Source organism: Nerophis ophidion, linkage group LG02, assembly GCF_033978795.1.
Source record: "Nerophis ophidion isolate RoL-2023_Sa linkage group LG02, RoL_Noph_v1.0, whole genome shotgun sequence".
Lineage (NCBI taxonomy): Eukaryota > Metazoa > Chordata > Actinopteri > Syngnathiformes > Syngnathidae > Nerophis > Nerophis ophidion.
In genome coordinates, this window is record NC_084612.1 from 28,150,843 (window position 1) to 28,175,678 (window position 24,836).

Sequence of the window (24,836 nt, forward strand, 5' to 3'; positions counted from 1 at the left end):
AATACCCATAATCTTTTGCATTCATGACACTTCCTGACTATTTTATACACCCCTAGCAGCAAATCCCCATCCCCCCCTCCCCCTGTGCGTCAGTAAAGTGGGCGGGGTTGGGGGCGCGGGGGTGTAAAATATATTCAGGAAGAGTCATGAATACAAAGGATTATGGGTATTTGTTGTGTTGCGTTTATGTTGTGTTACTGTGAGGATGTTCCCCCGAAATGTGTTTGTCAATCTTGTTGGGTGTGGCTTCACAGCGTGGCGCATATTAGTAAGTGTTAAAGTTGTTTATATCACAACCATCAGTGTAATCTGTATCACCCAGTATGCCTTTCAATCTTGTACTGTGATTGCGGGAGCTGCACACTACATGTTGCCGGACCAACAAACGGTTCGTACATGTTGTTGAAGGTGTCTAAGGCAATGGCATTACAGCATGCCCTTTTTTTTTAATCAGGATGAACGTTATTGGATAGTCGCGGGAACGCTAATGGCACCAATTGTCATCGTTACTCTGTGAAACAGGTTTAAATAGCTCTGTGAGTGGTAAAGGCGGACAATCTCTGATGTGATTCAGCGGGCGGGCGAGTACGGTCCTGAAAAAATGTTGTTTCGGGTGGACGGCGGGTGGATGACAACTTTGGAGATGCGGATGCGGATGATATAATTGCCTATCCGCGCATCTCTAGTGTGTGTGTGTGTGTGTGTGTGTGTGTGCGCGCGCGCGTGTGTGTGCGCGCGCATGCACGCACACGGTATTTTGAAATGTCTTTATATTGCTCATTTTGCTATGTCTGTCTGTCTTATCTATATCTATCATCTATCCATCTATCTATATATATATGTATGTATATATATATATATATATATAAATACATATATATGTATATATATATATATAGCTATCTAGCTAGTTATATGTATATCAATGATATCAATTAATTTAACAAGAGACAATAAAAGACCCAAGATAGCCCAATTGTTAAGACTGCTGCCTCTCACGCAGTACTACTGGGTTCAAATCCATAACTTGGAAGATCTTGTTTAGGCCTACTCAGTGGCCTAGTGGTTAGAGTTTCCGCCCTGAGATTAAATAAATAAATAAATGATAAATGGGTTGTACTTGTATAGCGCTTTTCTACCTTCAAGGTACTCAAAGCGCTTTGACACTACTTCCACATTTACCCATTCACACACACATTCACACACTGATGGAGGGAGCTGCCATGCAAGGCGCCAACCAGCACCCATCAGGAGCAAGGGTGAAGTGTCTTGCTCAGGACACAACGGACATGACGAGGTTGGTACTAGGTGGGATTTGAACCAGGGCCCCCCCGGGTTGCGCACGGCCACTCTCCCACTGCGCCACGCCGTCCCTATAATTAATAGATTGGTAGGTTGTGGGTTCAAACCCCGGCCTAGTCATACCAAAGACTATAAAAATGGGACCCATTATGTCCCTGCTTGGCACTCAGCATCAAGGGTTTGAATTGGGCGTTAAATCACCAAAAATGAGTCCCGAGTGCGGTACCGCTGCTGCTCACTTCTCCCCTCACCTCCCAGGTGGTGAACAAGGGGATGGGTCAAATGCAGAGGACAAATTTTACCACACATAGTGTGTGTGTGACGATCATTACGCTCGGTTCAAACCCTCTGTTTAACAGCCAGCTGATCAATAAAGAATTTCAGCGTGTTTTCCTCGTTTGAGAGTGGGCCTTTTGCTGACGCCAAATCCTGAGCACCCTTCTGCGTTGTGAGCAGCAATGCACACTGATAACAACATTCATAAACCTTAATAAACGTGCGATCCATTAACAATAACTGTTTCTTTTTAGGGTTGGAGCTCAATTAGAAGCTTAGTAGAAAAACCCTGTAACCTGCATACCCACTTGGACCTGATTTACTATTTTTTAAATAACAAGTGCTAAAGAGTGTGTACAAACTATAACATTGTGTGTACTATTAGTGAGTGTGTTGCGGATAATCTGCTATGACTGCGTGTACAAATGATAACAAGTGCAAAAGTGGTGCAGACCGCCCTACTTAAATGAGGTATTAGCGTTTATACCTGATGTCACCATTGAGACACTCTGCAATTATGGCATTGTATGCTCCAATCTGTGGTGTTTAGTAATGTTTACATGCAGCACACAAATATAATATGTACAAATATAATTGTGGGAAATTGTGTTGGATGTAAATATAAACGGAATACAATGATTTGCAAATCATTTTCAACCCATATTCAATTGAATGCACTACCAAGACAACATATTTGATGTTAAAACTGATAAACATTTTTTTTTTGCAAGTAATCATGAACTCTTGAATTTGATGCCAGCAACACGTGACAAATAAGTTGGGAAAGGTGGCAATAAATATTGATAAAGTTGAGGAATGCTCATCAAACACTTATTTGGAGCATCCCACAGGTGTGCAGGCTAATTGAGAACAGGTGGGTGCCATGATTGGGTATAAAAGCAGCTTCCATGAAATGCTAAGTAATTCACAAACAAGGATGGGGTGAGGGTCACCAATTTGTAAGCAAATTGTCGAACAGTTTTAGAACAACATTTCTCAACGAGCTATTGCAAGGAATTTAGAGATTTTACCATCTACGGTTCGTAAAATCATCAAAAGGTTCAGAGAATCTGAAGAAATCACTGCACGTAAGCGATGATATTACGGACCTTTGACCCCTCATGCAGTACTGCATCAAAAACCGACATCAGTGTGTAAAGGATATCACTACATAGGCTCAGGAACACTTCATAAAACCACTGTCAGTAACTACAGTTGGTCGCTACATCTGTAAGTGCAAGTTGAAACTCTACTATGCACAGCGAAAGCCATTTATCAACAACACAAAGGAACGCTGCTGTTTTCGCTGGGCCTGAGCTCATCTAAGATGGACTGATGCAAAGTGGAAAAGTGTTCTGTGGTCTGACGAGTCCAAATTTCAAATTATATTTGGAAACTGTGGACATGGTGTCCTCTGGAACAAAGAGGAAAATAACCATTCAGATTGTTATAAGCGCAACGTTCAAAAGCCATCATCTGTGATGGTATGGGGGTTTATTAGTGGCCAAGGCATGGGTAACTTACACATCTGTGAAGGCACCATTAATGCTGAAAGGTCCATACAGGTTTTGGAGCAACATATGTTGTCATCCAAGCAATGTTATCATGGACGCCCCTGCTTATTTAAGCAAAACAATGCCAAGCCACGTGTTACAACAGCGTGGCTTCGTAGTAAAAGAGTGCGGGTACTTTCCTGGCCTGCCTGCAATCCAGACATATCTCCCATTGAAAATGTGTGGCGCATTAAGAAGCAAAAAATACGACAACAAGACCCCGGACAGTTGAACAACTTAAGCTGTACATCAAGCAAAAATGGTAAAGAATTCCACTTTCAAAGCTTCAACAAATAGTTTCCTCAGTTCCCAAATGTTTATTGAGTGTTGTTAAAAGAAAATGTGATGTAACACAGTGGTGAACATGCCCTTTCCCAACTACTTTGGCACGTGTTGCAGCCATGAAATTCTAAGTTGATTATTATTTGCAAAAAAAAATAAAGTTTATGAGTTTGAACATCAAAGATCTTGTCTTTGTAGTGCATTCAATTGAATATGGGTTAAAAAGGATTTGTAAATCATTGTATTCTGTTTATATTTACATCTAACACAATTTCCCAAATCATATGGAAACGGGGTTTGTATGTTCCGGGCTTTATTAAAGTGCAATATAGACAACAGAACTTACTTTCAGCACACTGAATGTGCCCTTTGGAAGGCGCCGCCAAACTGCACTGTCGTGCAAAAAAAATATGCCCAAAAAAATGAAAATTGCATGCCGTTTTTTTCATACAGGGGACATATGACGTGAAAAATGCTAATGCTGAATAGACGGTCTTTTTTTTCTGACAGTCCAAATACTGTATGTTGACACACAGACTTAATATTGTCTCTCTATGAAGCCCGATCGCCTCCTTTTTCACAGCTATTTATGTCTGACTGTGCCAGAACATGCTAAATTTACGCAAAAAAACAGCAGCAAAAAAGTTTTAGTATTGATAAATCCCATTGTGAGTAGTAAATGCTTATACAGTGAAACCTCGATTTTACGGACTTAACTAGTTGTTGAACATTGTTCGGAACTGAAAAGTTCGTATAATGAATCAGAGTTCCCCATAAGAAACAAAATAAACATTTATAACTTGTTTGAGCCTCGACAAAACTCTGTATTTTAGTTAAAACATTTTTTTATAAAGGACACTTTGAAAACATTATAATATCAGAGAATGTTTGATATACGAACAGTATATCAAACATATATCAAACAACATAACAGGGTAATGGCTCAACAATATATGTTTTTATCCAAACAACAGCAGCAAGCTCAACTTTCAACGCACACACACACAAAATCTTGTTTGTTCTCCCTAAAACGTTAATAACCATGTTGCTATAATAAAAAAAACAAAATGGAAAATCCTTTTTGCTTTGTGGCTGTGAATACCCTGGGAGTTTTGGAGTGGTAAATGAGCAGTGGTTTTACCTTACAGTCGTAGCATTAGCACAAATCAGCACTCTGATGCGATCCTTTATTGGCTTGTGCCCTGGTAGTGCTTTCTCCTCAGCGGTAATGTAAGTCTGCCAAGTGCTTGAGAAACTCTTCAGCAGCAGATTCATCGGAGCTAGCAGCCTCGCCATGCTGCACAGCTCTATGAATACCAGTTTGCGTGTTTTAACTGTTCGAACCACCCACGGCTCGTCTTAAATTGTTCTTCCATGCTGGTCACCTCTGGACATCAGGTCACCATATAAATGGCAAGCCTTCTTGCAAATAATAGCCTCAGAAATGCTATTACCCGCAATCTGCTTCTCATTTATCCAGACAAGAAACAGCTTTTTGACCTGATCTTGCACTTTATCTTTGTCCTTGGGAAGGTATTTAACCCCTTTGGCAAAGTCAGCAACCATATCAACGTCTTTTTTTTATAATGGTTCCAATTTTGGACTTGTTTCTTTCATATTTGCGAGCCAAATCAGCAATCCGTGCGCCATTGGCGTAAAGGTTTGTAAACCCAAAAGGTCGCAAATAGAGGCGTTTATAAATCATGGTTCCACTGTATTTGCATCTCATCAGGGCAGATATAATTCCACTATTGATTTTAATATGATTAAAATCAATAGTGGAATTATATCTGCCCTATGTACAGTTTACAACCTTTTGAAATTGTATAAAAACTATTGATTTTAATATGATTAAAATCAATAGTGATATTAATATTTCAGTGTTAATATTTGAGTGAGCGTTAGGCTACTATGTAGTGGAAAAGAAGGGCCTCAAGGTCAAAAAGGTTTAGAACCCCTTGTTTATACAACAGTAACATAACAATATATAAATGTCCAACAATACATCATATATGGCCGATTTAGTGCGACAGAAGTGCTAATAACAAGTACTATAAAAGGTGCATGTTGTTTACATCCAGAACAGCCATCTTTGAATCCAACTCGGGGTTGGGTTGAATGTTCTGACTTTCCGAGTCAGAAATTTGACCTCAAGGGGCGTTCCAGTCGAAAGTTCCACAAGAAACTCAGAAATTTCGACATCCCAGTACGAATGAAATGCACCATAAGAGACACGAAGCTTATCTACTAAGCATGTGTGTGTGTGATATCGAGCTTGCACATGTTCTAATACATGCAAACCGTTGGTAGACCAGGCCCTTTGTGCATTGAACGAAGCAGCAACTAATGCTAACAATCCGGTGCTAATTGTAGCAACGCTTTAAACTTGACAACCTAGACAGACACGGTTCACTGGCATTGTTGATGTAGGTTCAGCAAACTCTTAAAATTGACGGCAGCTAACATTGCTGAAGAGTATAACTTACTGCACCAAATTTTTTTACAAACCATGTTTCTCCCAGTAACGCTCTATGTCGTCTCTTTGTCACTCTTTGTTCTCCATCTTGATCCCGCCCCCTTACTAATCCTATCGTTACTAGTTATCACTCTCCTTGATTCTGATTGGTTAATTGTGCAAATTGACACCTGACTTAAAAAAATTAACAAGAACCTATCACTGAGACGTTCAAGGTCTGCTTTAACAAAGGAAAAATGTGTATCTTTACGACACATTAAAACATTTCTTATATAATAAATTGTTGTGATTAGAAACAATGACATTAAATTAGATGGACTGGGAAACAAGCAACAGAAGCAAAATAATGAAAACATGCCAGATGAAAACCTGCAGCATGCAACTGAGGTAAAAACTAACACCAAGTATTGTTTTTCATGGCTCGTCGCCTGCACGTCTTACAAGACCCGATCAAATGACTCCCTGCCTGCTTGCTTTGCTTTTGCGCCACTCACGCCATTTTGAATCGCTGTCAGATTTCCTCTTTTAGATAGAGCACAGTGGGACACTAATGAGAGAGAAAGTGGAAGACAAAGCCTTGTCATGATTTGGCCTCAGGCTTCAAGAGATGGTTCTTCTTCTGACGGAAAGCTCTCTATGAGCAGTTCACGTGTCGGAACTGAGAGAAAAAAGGGCTAGAAGATGTGCAAACAACATAGTGTCTATTCCCCGGGTGGGGGGAATAGACAACTAACCAGAAGGGGGCAGTAAAGTTCTGTAAAAAAAACTAAACTAAACAGTAAAGTAAACAAGAGTGGGTACAATCTATGATCGTTTTATGTTCTTAGCTCATAAATACTATTCCATTGAACACACATTGCTCAATATTTGAACCATTGTGTGTGTCGCTGTTGCTTGCAGATAATTCAATCTATCCATCCATCCATCCACTTTCTACCGCTTATTCCCTTTTGGGGTCACGGGGGGCGCTGGTGCCTATCTCAGCTACAATCGGGCGGAAGGCGGGGTACACCCTGGACAAGTCACCACCTCATCGCAGGGCCAACACAGATAGTCAGACAACATTCACACTCACATTCACACACTAGGGCCAATTTAGTGTTGCCAATCAACCTATCCCCAGGTGCACGTCTTTGGAGGTGGGAGGAATCCGGAGTACCCGGAGAGAACCCATGCATTCACGGGGAGAACGTGCAAACTCCACACAGAAAGATCCCGAGCCTGGATTTGAACCCAGGACTGCAAGACCTTCGTATTGTGAGGCAGACGCACTAACCCCTCTTCCACCGTGAAGCCCTAATTCAATCCAATCCACTTTATTTATATAGCACATTTAAACAACAATAACGTTTCCAAAGTGCTGCACAGCCATGTTAAAAACAATATTAAAAAAAAACAAAAAAACAATATTATGCTCCACCAACGTCTGAAAAAAAACAAAAACAAAAAAAACCAATAAAAACAATATAAAAACAAATATGATTAAAAACTATTTTAAAAGGTAAAATCAATTAAAATAGTAAAATAAAAATCAAAGTGTATAAAAAAACACAGAGGACAACAGAGGACAGAGGACCACACAACTCACTTAGCCATGTTAAAAACAATATTAAAAGAAAACAAAAAAACAATATTATGCTCCACCAATGTCTGAATAAAACAAAAAATAAAAAAAAATAAAACCAATAAAAACAATATAAAAACAAATATGATTAAAAACTATTTTAAGGGGTAAAATCAATTAAAATAGTAAAATAAAAATCAAAGTGTATAAAAAACACAGAGGACAACAGAGGACAGAGGACCACACAACTCACTTAGTGTTAAAAGCCAAAGAATAAAAGTGGGTCTTAAGACGAGACTTAAAACACTCCACTGTGGAAGCAGTTTGAGCATGGAGGGGCAGAGTGTTCCAGAGCTTAGGGCCGACCACAGAGAAGGCCCTGTCTCCCCTGGTCTTAAGTCTGGTCTTGGGCACCACGAGCTGGAGCTGGCTCTCGGACCTCAGAGCGCGCGCATGAATTTGGATGAGGTCCGAGATATATTGAGGTGCCAGTCCATGTAAAGATTTAAAAACAAACAGCAATGTTTTAAAATCAATTCTAAAATGAACAGGGAGCCAGTGCAAACTCTGAAGAATTGGGGTTATATGCCGGCGTTTCCTGGCCCCTGTTAAAAGTCGTGCTGCCGCGTTCTGGACTAACTGCAACCGGGAGAGAGCTTTTTGGCTAATGCCAGCATAAAGTGCATTGCAGTAGTCCAGGCGACTTGAAATAAAAGCATGTACGATTTGTTCAAAAAGGTTAAAAGATAAAAACGGTTTAACCTTTACTAAAAGACGAAGGTGATAAAAACACGATTTTAAAACGCCATTGACTTGTTTGTCTAGTTTAAAATCGCTGTCTATAGTGACGCCAAGGCTGGTGACTTTGGGACGCACATAATTTTGCAATGGTCCCAAGTCAGTGAGGGCCGGACCAAAAACTAAAATTTCCATTTTTCCCTCATTCATTATTAAAAAATTCTGGGCTATCCAAGCCTTGACGTCGCATAGACAGTTAAGAAGGGGTGTCAGGGGGCCGTGGCTTTTTGAAATCGGCATATAAATTTTGCAGTCATCTGCATAAAAGTGATAAAACACTCCATGTTTCTTAAAAATATCTCCAAGAGGGAGGAGATAAAGAGCGAACAGGATGGGGCCTAAAATAGATCCCTGGGGGACACCACAGTAAAGCGGGGCAGAAGAAGAGGTGGCGTCCCCCAGCCTGACAGAGAAGGACCTCTCAGACAGGTAAGAGCTGAACCACTCTAACGTAGTCCCCCTGACACCCACACAGTCTCTCAGGCGGTCTAAAAGAATTGTGTGGTCGACTGTGTCAAAGGCAGCTGTAAGATCTAAAAGCACTAAAATGGCAGAGCTGCCAGAATCAGACATCAAAAGCAAGTCATTAAAAACCTTTAAAAGTGCAGATTCAGTACTGTGCAAAGCTTTGTATCCAGACTGAAATGGATCTAAAGTGCTATTTTCATCTAAAAAATTGCATTATAAATATTTCTACAAACCCTGTTTCCATATGAGTTGGGAAATTGTGTTAGATGTAAATATAAACAGAATACAATCATTTGCAAATCCTTTTCAACCCATATTCAGTTGAATTCACTACAAGGACAAGATATTTGATGTTCAAACTCATAAACTTTATTTTTTTTTTGCAAATAATAATTAACTTAGAATTTCATGGCTGCAACACGTGCCAAAGTAGTTGGGAAAGGGCATGTTCACCACTGTGTTACATCACCTTTTCTTTTAACAGCACTCAATAAACATTTGGGAACTGAGGAAACTATTTGTTGTAGCTTTAAAAGTGAAATTCTTTCCCATTCTCGTTGTATGTAGAGCTTTAGTCGTTCAACAGTTCGGGGTACATGTTGTCGTATTTCAAGCTTCATAATGCGCCACACATTTTCGATGGGAGACAGGTCTCTACTGCAGGCAGGCCAGGAAAGTACCCGCACTCTTTTACTACGAAACTACGCTGTTGTAACATTTGGCTTGGCCTTGTCTTGCTGAATGAAATAAGCAGGGGTATCCAGGATAATGTTGCTTGGATGACATGTGTTGCTCCAAAATACATATGGACCATTCAGCATTAATGGTGCCTTCACGGATGTGTAAGTTGCCCATGTCTTGGTTACTAATGGACCCCATACCATCACAGATACTGGCTTCTGAACTGTGCGCCTATAACAATCTGGATGGTTATTTTCCTTTTTGTTCTGGAGGACACCACGTCCACGGTTTCCAAATATGATTTGAAATGTGGACTTGTTAGACCACAGAACACCTTTCCACTTTGCATCAGTCCATCTTAGATGAGCTCGGGCCCAGCGAAGCCAGCGGCGTTCCCTGTTGTTGTTTCTAAATGGCTTTTGCTTTGCATAGCAGAGTTTTAACTTGCACTTACAGATGTAGCAAGCAACCGTAGTTACTGACAGTGGTTTTATGAAGTGTTCCTGAGCCCATGTGGTGATATCCTTTACACATTGATGTCGGTTTTTGATGCAGTACCGCCTGAGGGATCAACGGTCCGTAATATCATCGCTTACGTGCAGTGATTTCTCCAGATTCTCTGAACTTTTTGATGATTTTACGGACCATGGATGGTAAAATCCCTAAATTCCTTGCAATAGCTCGACAATTTGCTTACAAATTGGTGACCCTCACCCCAGCCTCGTTTGTGAATTACTTAGCATTTCATGGAAGCTGCTTTTATACCCAATCATGGCACCCACCTGTTCCCAATTAGCCTGCACACCTGTGGGATGTTCCAAAAAGTATTTGATGAAAATGTTTGAACTTTTTCAGTATTTATTGCCGCCTTTCTCAACTTCTTTGTCACGTGTTGCTGGCATAAAATTCTAAAGTTAATGATTATTTGCAAAAAAAATTATGTTTATCAGTTTGAACATCAAATATGTTGTCTTTGTAGCATATTCAATTGAATATGGGTTGAAAATGATTTGCAAATCATTGTATTCCGTTTATATTTACATCAAACACAATTTCACAACTCATCTGGAAACAAGGTTTGTATAACTCCCAAAGTCAAGACAACAAGTCAGTTTATTGTTTTTTTGTATGGACAAAATACTTACTGTATATTGTCTTATTTTTGGATCTGTACTGTATTTGTTTTGTTTGACAATATGCCTGGACCCCGATATGCAGTTACAGCAGGCAAGTGCACGAAAGTACCGGTAGTCGTTTTTATTCAGGAAAGCACAGGCAACACAAAAAGCAAAGATGCACAGAGCAAGTTAAGTAGTGATGTGCGGATCAATACTGTAATATTTATACGGCCGAAACAGGATCTTTATGCTCTAATGTTGATTCTCAAATATAACTATTGATACTTTGAATACTTAAGTTATTTTAGATAATATAAATCATTAACAGAAATGCAGTGTAAAGCAACAAATCAGTGAGATCTTGTCTAAATGAAACAATATTGGTAAGTAACTAAAGCACATGCGCATTAATTGCCGTCATTTATACAAGAAAATGACTGGCAATTAAAAGTAGTCGCTTAGTTTTTTAAAACAGCAAGTGTATTCATCTTTTTATTGTAGGATATTTGGATACACCATACAGATTTGACTACTAATAAGATAACACATTCAGTGCTGAATAGTGCCATATTTGTTTCGCCCTGTGATTTTATATCGTTTGAAAATGATTCCCCAAGAGCAGCAACACTTGAAATACATACCTTTTTAAATTGTACCATACACACTAGTATATTTGTACAAAGTATCGTATCGGTATCGCTGATACCAGCCTAAATTTTACTCCGTATCGGATTGGAAAGAAAAACAGTGGTGTCATCCATCGATAGTGTGAAGCTTAAAGTGGACAAGGAAAAAATGATCTTCAGAACTCATCAGGATTGGTGACTAGGGATAGGTTAGTGACCCAGTGCTCAGACAAGCGGTGTAGGCAATCTGGAAATGTGAATTTTTTTTTTTTTAAAAGCACTAGACAGGAAACAATACAGAAACTCAGAAAACCAATAATGTCAAAAACTGCCATGCAAGATAATCTTTGACAAAAGCGTGGATTAAAATTTGAACTGAAAATGCCTGGAGGTAGTTGAACACAATGTATCCCCCCTGGGCTTCCTCCAGCTGTTCATGATATTCTATAATATGGTCAGCTCCAATGAAACGGTTACCTCTCTTTTGAATAATGCAGCATGTTGCAAAAATACAATCACATCAACAATATGGAAGAAATAACATTTCGGGCCCATGTGGAGATCTCAAGTAATTATACAATTGTTGCAAGTGTCTAATTATGCCCACCCATACAACTATTGATGTATTATTGTCTTATTATGCTTCTTTACAGTACCAGTGCACCACAGGTAGTAGCCAAGGAGGATCCTGTAACTCTCTGAAGGCGCCTCCTTCTCCATAGAGGGTCTCGCTTAAGGCCTGGGTTCAGCCTGCCAGTGCTGACAAATACCGCACACACGCACGCATACACACACACACACACACACACACACACACACACACACACACACACACACACGCACACACGATAAAGATGCAGCCATTCATTGTGTTGGAGGATTAACACTAGAAGACCCAGGATTTTTTGCTCTACCCATAAAACCCAGAGGGCAACCTCCCTTTTGTTATGAAAACGGGGCAAACACTGGGGGACCACAGGAGGGGACATGCTGAGCCAATTCACTCAAAACACCTTGACATAAAATGGGGGAGAATCAGATAGGAGCTGCTAACTGACTATCTGTCTTTCACCAGTTTCCCAAGGTGGCAGCCTGGGCAGAATATATGAGCTGAATCAAAATGTAATATATGTAGAAGGATGTAGAAGTTATCAGGACTTTTAGATTGATTGATTGATACTTTTATTAGTAGATTGCACAGTTCAGTACATGTCCCGTACAATTGACCACTAAATGGTAACACCCGAATAAGTTTTTCAACTTGTTTAAGTCGGGGTCCACTTTAATCAATTCATGTACCCTACAACACTGAGCTTCCAACATCCCCACCAGACACATAAGAAAAGTAAAAGAACAGAACATTTTTTTCAAACTGAGATACACCAGAAACGTATTTGATTTTTTTTTATTTTAGAATTTGTATATTGTTTTTTCCTGTTTTGCTCTTTCCCTCTATTTTCTCTTTTCCTGTCTCTCCCTGTCTCAACTCATAGATAACCAGACTGACTGTTGCTTGTTGCCCATACTGTAATGTGATGTTATGTCAAAGATATGATATTATATGTCTGATTTCAAAATACCAATTATGGATTTGAGCTGTGCCAGGTTCTGCTCAACTCCTCAGGTCGTCTTTACGCAGAAGACAAAAGACATTCACATCTCAATTCTCAGATGTGCTCAGAGAACGCACCTAAGGGGCTCTGCCTTGCTAATGACCAATGTGGCCATAATGCCTCATGTGACTGCAACCACCCCGACTAGTTTTGTGGCCGTTGACCCACCTGCCTCACTGACGACTCACTAATCACTGTTTGTTTACATAACAAAAGGAGGGCCTTCCAGCTGATCGGCTGACCTGTGGGTTTTATAAGTAGAAAAGCCAAATGGCTGCTCTCTGGGTCTTCTAGTGTTAAAAGAGACGTAACTGGACCAGTTGCATGTTGAATGATCACATTGATGGATTTCTTTTTTTTCTATAATGTTTAAAGAGAAGAAAAAAAACATATGCAGACGTTTGACCTCTGTCTTCTTAGATTTACACTTTTTTTACATTGTCTCTTGTTACACGTCTTTAACTGAGGTGAGTGTGTATTTGCACTATGTACTTTACAACCAGTCAAACTGCCTTTCTCTCTTTTCTTTTGGTCGTGGATCGGTGCATGAGGTCATTGCTTGTTGGGATATCTCCCCAATTGTCGGTGTGTTTGTTCTCACTTCTTTGGATGTATTGTTCTGTTTGTTGATGTGCAGTGAATGTTGATTTATTCAGAAAGTGGTTGTCTGTGTAGAAAAAAAAAGGTAAATATTGTCAATAAGTATAATTCAATCAAAAAAGCCATTGTCGATCCGATTGTGTCAACAGGTTTGTTTGTTTTTAAGCATGACAATTGTTTTTCTTTTTTTATTTATGGCCACACTGAAAATAAAAATTTATTTTTAAGATATTAAAAAGGTAAATCTTATTATGTGGGGCGGTATAGCTCGGTTGGTAGAGCGGCCGTGCCAGCAACTTGAGGGTTCCAGGTTCGATCCCCGCTTCCGCCATTCTAGTCAATGCCGTTGTGTCCGTGGGCAAGACGCTTTACCCACCTGCTCCCAGTGCCACCCACACTGGTTTAAATGTAACTTATATATTTGGTTTCACTATGTAAAGTGCTTAGAGTCACTAGAGAAAAGCGCTATATAATTATAATTCACTTCACACATTAGAATAAATTGTCATCACGAAAATATATATATATGTTTAAAATGTCTTACATTAAGAAGAGGATTGTTGAAAAAAAAACAATTTTGACAAACAACAATATAGTGAATGTTTTGTCACATCAAAACCATTCAATGTGATTATTTGATTTTTTGATGAAAAAAGAGCTACAAAGACTTAAATCACAGATTTGGGGTTTGATTTAGTACTAATATGATATTATGACATCATCTCAATAATGCTGTAAACCAAGATAATGTGCCTGCTGATTTTGTTCATTTAATATATGTTATTATTTATTAAAACTTTATTTTCAATATTATTATTATTATTTTTTAAAGTATTTTTCTTTTTAATATTAACAATTCATTCTGGTGACATGAAATAGGTTTATTTTTAATTGCATTTTTTTCTTCCATTTGGCTTGAATGGTAACTATTATTACCCCGATATCAACAATATTCATGCGAATATTAAAATATCACAATAAAAAAAAGAAAAAATAATGTGTCCATTAAAGGGTTATAAATGTTTTTTCTGTATAATTAAAATCGTGTTTCAACATTTACGATACTTGAGTAAAAACATGCTAATCTTGTACACAAACCTAACCTAAGGTATGTTTTTATTTTAATTTTATCACATCAAATAAATGGGACCAATAATACAGTCTTTGATAGCATTTTCATGAAAGTCATTTAAACACTTCTATTTTTGTAATCATAATGAACAGAGCATGTAAGTAAAAGTTAAAAAAATATGTATATTCCAAAGGCATCAGTGCCTCAACTGATGTGAAGGACACAACTGATACTGAAATATCAATACCTCCGACACGGCACAAACCAGCACAAACTATAAAAGCACCCGAACGTTTAGACCTCCGCCAGGCCTTACTTCAAAACAGTCCTGAATCCAGAAAGTGATCCTCTTTACCCCCAAAATTTAATCATTTGTTCACTACCTCATTTCTGACATTCCCAGGAAGTATCATGAGTTTTTCCAGCGGACTGAAGGAAACACAGTGAACTTGTGATCCTATCTGTCATCCACTGTCTTTGTCTCCGTGGGTGGAGGTGGTTAATGTAAAGGGAAGATAACATACTATAGTAGAAATACTCCATATCAGCACCAAAATCTGATAAATTGTTCACTGATAAAAATCAGTCCATAATGTTTTGAGTTATATTGTTCACTATCAACTAACTAACAGACAAACAAACCCCATCAACCTTTTGGCGTAGGTACAAATGGCAGTGGTATTTTAATATTTGCAATGCCAAGTTTCACACAGGCCAAAAGAATGCGTAGCAAAAACAATTTTTAGAATCAAGGCATTTTGCAGCATGTATGGTTGTTTAGAGTAAATGTATACTAAATAAAAGGCAGCCAAGTGGATTTTTCAGACAGGAAATAGCTGCTTGTAGAAGCAGACAGCAAAAAAACAATAACACCATTTATTAAAAAAAAAAAAAAAAAAAAAAAGGAACATTATTTTTGCAATGTTTCATCATGCAGTGAGTGAACCATCTGTTGCACTTTTAGAAATCAAAATAACAGGCCTACTTTTAATTTGGTGAGTCCACTATAAAAAATACCTTTGGATGGTTCATGAATGATGTGTGTAATGGATCTGTTTCGCATGCAAACAGGAACTGATTGAACATTTGAGGTATCTGTATATGGAAAGTAACAGCAATTAATATATTTTTTTTGCTCTTGTCCAAAGCAACTGATAATGATTTGAAATGAAAACATTGCCTTTTTTCTTTCAGTTTGCAGTCACGTGGCATCATTATCTAATGTCCTTGTATTTACTTACAATGTGTGGAGATTGCAACATCTCCCCAGTGTGCCCATGTCAATGTTACTTTTTAGGCTAGTGCTGTTCTGTTTGACCTGTTCTACAGTGAGTGGTTACAATAAAGTCTTGTAACTACAATCAAATGACTTCTATTCTGTGGATTTTCTTATTTTACGGTTTTAAAAATTAAGAGGCGAGAGATAATTTTATTTCAACAAAAATTGATCAAAATATTGACACTCTATCCGTGTTACAAGGTCAAGAACCCCAGACAGACACAGCTAATCTAACTAAAAACGAGTATACCAAAAAATACTAATTTGATATAGAAAAACTGAGTTTTAATACCAGGTTTTACTGTTCTATGGAACAGCATGTAAACATGAACAGATATTTGCACATACATGCAGTCTAACATGCAAGAGGGAGTTAACATGTGGTTGCTACGGCAAAAAATCCAGTTCATTAACATTCACATATAACATCAAAGTCTACATATTATGCAAAACCAACTTTAGACTAACTTTGGTACCGTTTTTTGTGCATTTAGGATCTGCATAAATGCTGAACATCCTGAGGAGATATTTATAAAACAATCTTGCCTTTTTTCATACCTTCCTCTAAACGAGCCGTTGGGAATTTGCTCGGTCAGGTGGCGTTATCTGACCAGTGATGTCAGCGGAGTCAATTATGGTAGATATTCCCCCAAAGTGCTTTGCACACGTCCGCAATCGTAGTCCGGCAATATAATCAATAAGCTCCTTTTTTCTACATTCTCTTGTGGTGGGGCAGACTGGATCATACATGCACATGCATCCTCCACTGTTACCATTTCTAACACAATATAGCGTATAGTTCTAACCTAAACGGTCAGTAGACTCCATATAGAGGCGCTAGAAACTACAATATGGCTGATGGAAAGAAGACGGTGTCTAAGTGTCAGAAAGACATTCGAAAATGGTCTGTAAAACATAATATGGTGCAGCATTTTGACCAAAGAACCACCAGTGCATTTTATGTAGACCACAATGAAGTGTTTTAAATGTAAGAAAAACAAATCAAAGAATGATTCCTATAAGGTTTTCTTTTTTCCCGTTTGAAGGAGTTAGGTCAGAGGTCGGCAACCCAAAACGCTGAAAGAGGCATATTGGACCAAAAATACAAAATTTTAGACCAAAAATACAAAATAAACCCTTTCAGTCCAATTTCAGGGCAAATGAAATCTATGAAGACAGCCCTCGTAAAAATGACAAATGATCAATTGCTAACTATGGATGCTGATGCGTCATCCACGTTGCTGCTTTTTGATCTTAGCGCTGCTTTCGATACCGTCCATCACAATATTTTATTAGAACATATCAAAACGCGTATTGGTATGTCAGACTTGGCCTTTTTTGGTTTAACTCCTATCCTATTGACAGGATGCAGTGCGTTTCCCATAACAATGTGAAGTAAGAGTAAGTTAATTGTGCGCAGAGTTCCACATGGTTTGGTTCTTGGCCCTGCACTCTTCTGCATCTACATGCTGCTGCTAGGTGACATCATACGCAAATATGGTGTTAGCATTCACTATTATGCGAATGGCTCCCGACTCTCCATGCCTCGAAAGCTGGCCAGCATGCCGGATTGTAGTCAGCTGGGGGAGTGTCTGAATAAGATCAAACAATGGATGTCCACTAACTTTTTGCAACTCAACGCAAAAAAAGCCATAATGGAACAAAAAGCAAATCCGTCTGTAACCACAAAAAATTTAAAGTGTTATATTGCAGGCAACACATGAGAGAAGTGTCTATATTAGCTATAATAGTCTAGTATCAAAATGATTATGTGTTGCAGGCTGAAGCAAATCTTCGTTGACAGAAATGTTGAAATGTAATATTTATTCCACACATTTTTACAACATTCAAAAACATTAGTAAATCAGAGGCTACTCAGAGTGTAAGATAACTCCTGGAAATTATTGGCTTTTAATGCCTAAATGTATAGATGTGTGTGTCCAAGTTAAAGGAAACTGCAGGCTGTCTTCTTTTAATAGATTTATTACAATATTTGGCAAGCTAAGTAATGTTTGCTGTGGCCTGGAACAACATGGCACGCAAACAACTATCTGAAATGTATCATGAGACATGCAAAACTAAAATATATACAAAGAGAATAAAAGTCAAGTATATTAAATGAGCTCAAATATACCTACAAACGAGGCATAATGATGCAATATGTCCATATAGCTATCCTAAATAGCATGTTAGCATAGATTAGCTTGCAGTCATGCACTGACCAAATATGCCTGATTAGCACTCCAACAAGCCAATACCATCAAAAAATCACACCATTGTGCATTCACGCACAGCATAAAATGTTTGGTGGAAAAAATGAGACAAAGGAGTGGAAGTTTTTACATCTGAACAAAGTGTTGTGTCACAGTCAACACTATGGTGAGTTCAAGAACCGCCAAAATTAGTAAGACAATTAGTAAGGGACGGCGTGGCGCAGTGGGAGAGTGGCCGTGCGCAACCCGAGGGTGCCTGGTTCAAATCCCACCTAGTACCAACCTCGTCACGTCCGTTGTGTCCTGAGCAAGACACTTAACCCTTGCTCCTGATGGGTGCTGGTTGGCCCCTTGCATGGCAGCTCCCTCCATCAGTGTGTGAATGTGTGTGTGAATGGGTAAATGTGGAAGTAGTGTCAAAGCGCTTTGAGTACCTTGAAGGTAGAAAAGCGCTATACAAGTACAACCCATTTATCATTTATCAGTGAAGCGTGCACACAAACATATTAAACATTGGGCTTTTTAACAATTGGGAAGGTTTGTGTCATGACAAAAAATATTCTAAAACAGAAAAAATATATTTTCCCCCCATCTTTTTCCATTTTCAATCCTTTTTTAAAAATGCTCCAGGGAGCCACTGGGGGTTACAGACCCCCGAATTAGGACAAAGAGGAAATAAAAAAGTGGGGGGGAAAAACAGCATTTGTGCCATTTCAACATAAGATAAACGGGAAGTCCAATTCATGAGTTGGGCGTCTACAATGTTCCATAATTAATTTCAAGAGACCATATTGTCTTTGTGTTGTAGGCAAACACCATTAGTGATGTGTCATGTTCATTGGAAATATAAGTTCTTTATTTTATAACATCATGAGTATCAAATTATAAAGTTAAATGTCATTAATCAATAAGTTATATTTAGCGTGTTATCCATGTTGTTACTGTCACTCTATTGCCTTGTGCTTGCCTTAGAGCAATAACAGTACCGCTATACGGTATGGCATTCAATTTGTGTCCTGATGTTCAGGTTGCAAAAGCAGATTTTGAAGACAGAAGCACAGACTCTATATTTGGAAAATTAAACTATGAGACACTCGTGATTAAGGGCTATATAAAAAACTTTGATTGATTCAATATTTGAGCACGCTGTATAGGACTACCATGCCCATACACAGCATGTATTTTATTATTATCATTATTACTATTAGTATTATTATTATCATTATTATTATTATTATTAATAGTAGTAGTAGTATGTGGAGAGATGGAGCAGAAGAGCCGACAGCAGGATGGGACAAACAGCGGGCCTACCAAAGATGGCGGCCAGGAGGCGGAGCATGCAGCGGAGCGTAGAGGCGGGGCACGCTTGGAGTGACGCTGCGGCAATCCAAGTCAGGTGCGTAGATTACACACCTGCTCTCAATCCCTGCATCTTCTCCTGCAGCATAAAAGGGGAGAGGGAGGAACAATCGGGGCAGAAGTAGGAGAACCAGAAAAAAGACCTAAAGAGCGACAACGACTGAGAGCGAGCCGACAAGAGCGACGGGGACGTGGCCGACTAAAGGCGAGAGAGGAGCGAGCAGGATCGGAGCAGCTGAAAAGCGATCCGAGCAAAAGGCAAAGCTGTTATTGAAAAATAAAAGCGAGTCAAACCTGCTCAGCGATGTCATTCCTCAATGGTCCATGTACCCCGCACGATGACGGCAGGAAGCTGTTCACATAGTAGCAGTAGTAGTATTAGTAACACAATGGGGGTACAAATAATAATAATGATGACAGCAGCTGCCTGCCGTTTGAAATAAATTCTTTGGAAAGGATGGGCAGCGCTTTGAAATGTGCAGTGAGCCTGAAAAAGAAGTGCAGTGGTGGAAATGCAACCAATGTGGATTCCAGCTGCCGTAAAACTGTAAAGAAGAGGAAGGAGTGCAGTGGGCGGAGTTTGGATCACTGCCTCGTTGTTAACGAAGATTGTTTATATTACCTGTTCGTGCAGTAATGATACTACGGAAACTTGTGTCCCCGTTGCTAACTTAGTTTAGCACAATTTGTTTAAAGGGGTACATTATCACCATATGAGAAGGGTTAAAACTAGGGCAGGGCAACGATTAAAATTTTTAATCGAAGTTAATCGCACTATGTCTCCGATTAATCACGATTAACTGCATTGTATACGCAAAGCCCAATAATGAATTCAAAAGTAGTGTGTAATGCACCTTATTAGTTAATGATATTATCAGAGACAACAATCTTAACGTCATCGGTCTCAGCGAAACCTGGCTTAAACCAAACGACTTTTTTGCGCTAAATGAGGCATGTCCTCCTAACTTTACACATGCGCATATTGCCCGTCCGCTTAAAAGGGGTGGGGGGGTCGCACTAATATACAACGAAAACTTTAACCTTAGTCCTAACATAAATAATAAATATAAATCGTTTGAGGTGCTTACTATGAAGTCTGTCACACCACTGCCTCTACACCTGGCTGTTATCTACCGCCCCCCAGGGCCCTATTCGGACTTTATCAATGAATTCTCAGAGTTCGTTGCTGATCTAGTGACACACGCCGATAATATAATCATAATGAGGGACTTTAATATCCATATGAATACCCCATCGGACCCACCGTGCGTAGCGCTCCAGACTGTAATTGATAGCTGTGGTCTCACACAAATAATAAATGAACCCACGCATCGCAACGGTAATACGATAGACCTAGTGCTTGTCAGGGGTATCACCGTCTCCAAAGTTACGATACTCCCGTATACGAAAGTATTGTCCGATCATTACCTTATAAAATTTGAGGTTGAGACGCATGTTCGTCAAACTAATAATAATAATAACTGCTATAGCAGCCGCAACATTAATACGGCCACAACGACAACTCTTGCTGACCTACTGCCCTCGGTAATGGCACCATTCCCAAAGTATGTGGGCTCTATTGATGACCTCACTAACAACTTTAACGACACCCTGCGCGAAACCATTGATAACATAGCACCGCTAAAGTTAAAAAAGGCTCCAAAAAAGCGCACCCCGTGGTTTACAGAAGAAACTAGAGCTCAGAAATTATTATGTAGAAAGCTGGAACGCAAATGGCGCACGACTAAACTTGAGGTGCACCATCAAGCATGGAGTGATGGTTTAATAACTTACAAACGCATGCTTACCTTAGCTAAAGCTAAATATTACTCAAATCTCATCCACCGTAATAAAAACGATCCTAAATTTTTGTTTAGTACGGTAGCATCGCTAACCCAACAAGGGACCCCTTCCAGTAGCTCAACCCACTCAGCTGATGACTTTATGCAATTCTTTAGTAAGAAAATTGAAGTCATTAGAAAGGAGATTAAAGACAATGCGTCCCAGCTACAACGGGGTTCTATTAACACTGACACGATTGTACATACGGCGGATACTGCCCTCCAAAATAGTTTCTCTCGTTTTGAGGAAATAACATTAGAGGAATTGTTACAACGTGTAAATGGAATAAAACAGACAACATGCTTACTTGACCCTCTTCCTGGGAAACTGATCAAGGAGCTCTTTGTATTATTAGGTCCATCAGTGCTAAATATTATAAACTTATCACTCTCCTCGGGCACTGTTCCCCTAGCATTCAAAAAAGCGGTTATTCATCCTCTTCTTAAAAGACCTAACCTCGATCCTGACCTCATGGTAAACTACCGACCGGTGTCTCACCTTCCCTTTATTTCAAAAATCCTTGAAAAAATTGTTGCGGAGCATTTAAATGAACACTTAGAGTCTAACAATCTATGTGAAACCTTTCAATCCGGTTTCAGAGCAAATCACTCCACGGAGACAGCCCTCGCAAAAATGACTAATGATCTATTGCTAACGATGGATTCTGATGCGTCATCTATGTTGCTGCCCCTCGATCTTAGCGCTGCTTTCGATACCGTCGATCATAATATTTTATTAGAACGTATCAAAACACGAATTGGTATGTCAGACTTAGCCCTGTCTTGGTTTAACTCTTATCTTACTGATAGGATGCAGTGTGTCTCCCATAACAATGTGACCTCGGACTACGTTAAGGTAACGTGTGGAGTTCCCCAGGGTTCGGTCCTTGGCCCTGCACTCTTCAGCATCTACATGCTGCCGCTAGGTGACATCATACGCAAATACGGTGTTAGCTTTCACTGTTATGCTGATGACACCCAACTCTACATGCCCCTAAAGCTGACCAACACGCCGGATTGTAGTCAGCTGGAGGCGTGTCTTAATGAAATTAAACAATGGATGTCCGCTAACTTTTTGCAACTCAACGCCAAAAAAACAGAAACGCTGATTATCGGTCCTGCTAGACACCGAACTCTATTTAATAATACAACTCTAACATTTGACAACCAAACAATTAAACAAGGCGACACGGTAAAGAATCTGGGTATTATCTTCGACCCAACTCTCTCCTTTGAGTCACACATTAAAAGCGTTACTAAAACGGCCTTCTTTCATCTCCGTAATATCGCTAAAATTCGCTCCATTCTGTCCACTAAAGACGCTGAGATCATTATCCATGCGTTTGTTACGTCTCGCCTCGACTACTGTAACGTATTATTTTCGGGTCTCCCCATGTCTAGCATTAAAAGATTACAGTTGGTATAAAATGCGGCTGCTAGACTTTTGACAAGAACAAGAAAGTTTGATCACATTACGCCTGTACTGGCTCACCTGCACTGGCTTCCTGTGCACTTAAGATGTGACTTTAAGGTTTTACTACTTACGTATAAAATACTACACGGTCTAGCTCCATCCTATCTTGCCGATTGTATTGTACCATATGTCCCGGCAAGAAATCTGCGTTCAAAGGACTCCGGCTTGTTAGTGATTCCCAAAGCCCAAAAAAAGTCTGCGGGCTATAGAGCGTTTTCCGTTCGGGCTCCAGTACTCTGGAATGCCCTCCCGCTAACAGTTCGAGATGCCACCTCAGTAGAAGCATTTAAGTCTCACCTTAAAACTCATTTGTATACTCTAGCCTTTAAATAGACTCCCTTTTTAGACCAGTTGATCTGCTGTTTCTTTTCTTTTTCTCCTATGTCCCACTCTACCCTGTGGAGGGGGTCCGGTCCGATCCGGTGGCCATGTACTGCTTGCCTGTGTATCGGCTGGGGACATCTCTGCGCTGCTGATCCGCCTCCGCTTGGGATGGTTTCCTGCTGGCTCCGCTGTGAACGGGACTCTCGCTGCTGTGTTGGATCCGCTTTGGACTGGACTCTCGCGACTGTGTTGGATCCATTGTGGATTGAACTTTCACAGTATCATGTTAGACCCGCTCGACATCCATTGCTTTCCTCCTCTCTAAGGTTCTCATAGTCATTATTGTCACCGACGTCCCACTGGGTCATTATTGTCACCGATGTCCCACTGGGTGTGAGTTTTCCTTGCCCTTATGTGGGCCTACCGAGGATGTCGTGGTGGTTTGTGCAGCCCTTTGAGACACTAGTGATTTAGGGCTATATAAGTAAACATTGATTGATTGATTGATTATTGGAATATTCTCCCACATGAACAAAAGCGCCAAAACATTTGTTGTGCAAACACAATTTAAATCATCCATCCAACCATCCATTTCCTACCGCTTATTCCCTTTAAATCAGTCCTTGTTAAACAGTAGCAGTTAAATAGCATATTTTATGAAAATCAACTTAAAAAATGAAAATACAAACATTTAAGCTTATTGCCACTGCCAGGGTATTTAAGTTATCCTGTTTGTTATGGAAAATAAATATAATCTACATACAAATCTCTGAACCACAATCATAACATCAGAACAGGCAATTTCTGAGGTAACAACAGAAACATTTTTTTTTTTATCAGGGTCTTATGTTTAAAAAACCTATATTATAGGTAGTGGGCTGTTTTAGGGAATTTTTGATCAAATTATCCGTAGTAGCAATATTAATAATGTTGTGTTTATTCTGTGTAGTGCACTTAAAATAATTATGACCATATGTAGGAATTGATATGATGGGAATTTTCCGATTGTTTGCTTGGTACTTTGATACTATTTGTGATGTTATGAGCCAGGGAAAACAAGAACTACCCTACCCAGCATGCAACAGGAGTGACGAGCATGCGCGGTAGCCCGGTATAGGTTGTGTCGCCATGACGGCATCTTGTATGTTGTGATATGCACGCTCTGAAAGCAAACGTTTAGAACTCAGCCAACACTCCTTGTCTGCATTATTCATAAATAGACAGACAACACATATACTCCGCTGCTTCACAAGCCGCTGGATGTAGCCGGCAAAGTATTCCCATGCTAGCTAGCCGGTCTAGCAAGCACGCGTCAGTCAGTCCAAAATGGCCCGATCTATCCACATCCAGAATTACCAAGAGCCCCTCGACGCCGAAGTATATCCGGGAGATGCCCTCTTGTTAAGAAAAGGCGTTAACAAAATAAAAGCATGTAAACAACATACGCAAATGTGCGATAAAATAATTGTCGGCGTTACTAGATTGATGAGTTAACACGTAATTAACGCATTAATTTGCCCACCCCTAGTTAAAACCAATAAAAATCAGTTCCCAGTGGCTTATTTTGTTTTTTGAAGTTTTTTTCAAAATTTTACCCATCCCGGAATATCCCTAAAAAAAGTTTTAAAGTGCCTGATTTTCGCTATCTGTGAAGCGATCGTCCATTTTCCTGTGTTGTCATCCAGTGATGCCAATACGGATAGCACAGCAAGATATAGCAACATTAGATTGGATTCAGACTCGGATTTCAGCGGCTTAAGCGATTCAACAGATTACGCATGTATTGAAACGGAGGGTTGGAGTATGGAGGCGGATAGCGAAAATTAAATTGAAGAAGAAACTGAAGCTATTGAGCGAATAGCTATTGACGCTATTCGGCCATGTTTGCCTTAGCATCGCCGGTAAAATATGCAGACC

At 39.6% G+C, this 24,836-nt stretch overlaps 2 protein-coding genes across 2 annotated transcripts in view; one reads left to right on the forward strand and one right to left on the reverse strand.

Moving 5' to 3' along the window:
- Window positions 1–15,890, forward strand: part of syt9a (synaptotagmin IXa) — a 111,543-nt gene extending 95,653 nt beyond the window's left edge. Inside the window, exon 7 of the mRNA XM_061880712.1 lies at window positions 11,798–15,890. Within this exon, the coding sequence (XP_061736696.1) occupies window positions 11,798–11,866 (69 nt within the window). The 3' untranslated portion in view covers window positions 11,867–15,890. The remainder of the gene's footprint in view (window positions 1–11,797) is intronic.
- The window catches only part of LOC133538861 (uncharacterized), a 40,869-nt gene that overhangs the window by 12,451 nt on the left and 3,582 nt on the right, over window positions 1–24,836 (reverse strand). Inside the window, exon 3 of the mRNA XM_061880724.1 lies at window positions 19,575–19,632. Coding sequence (XP_061736708.1) covers window positions 19,575–19,632 — 58 coding nt within the window. The remainder of the gene's footprint in view (window positions 1–19,574; window positions 19,633–24,836) is intronic.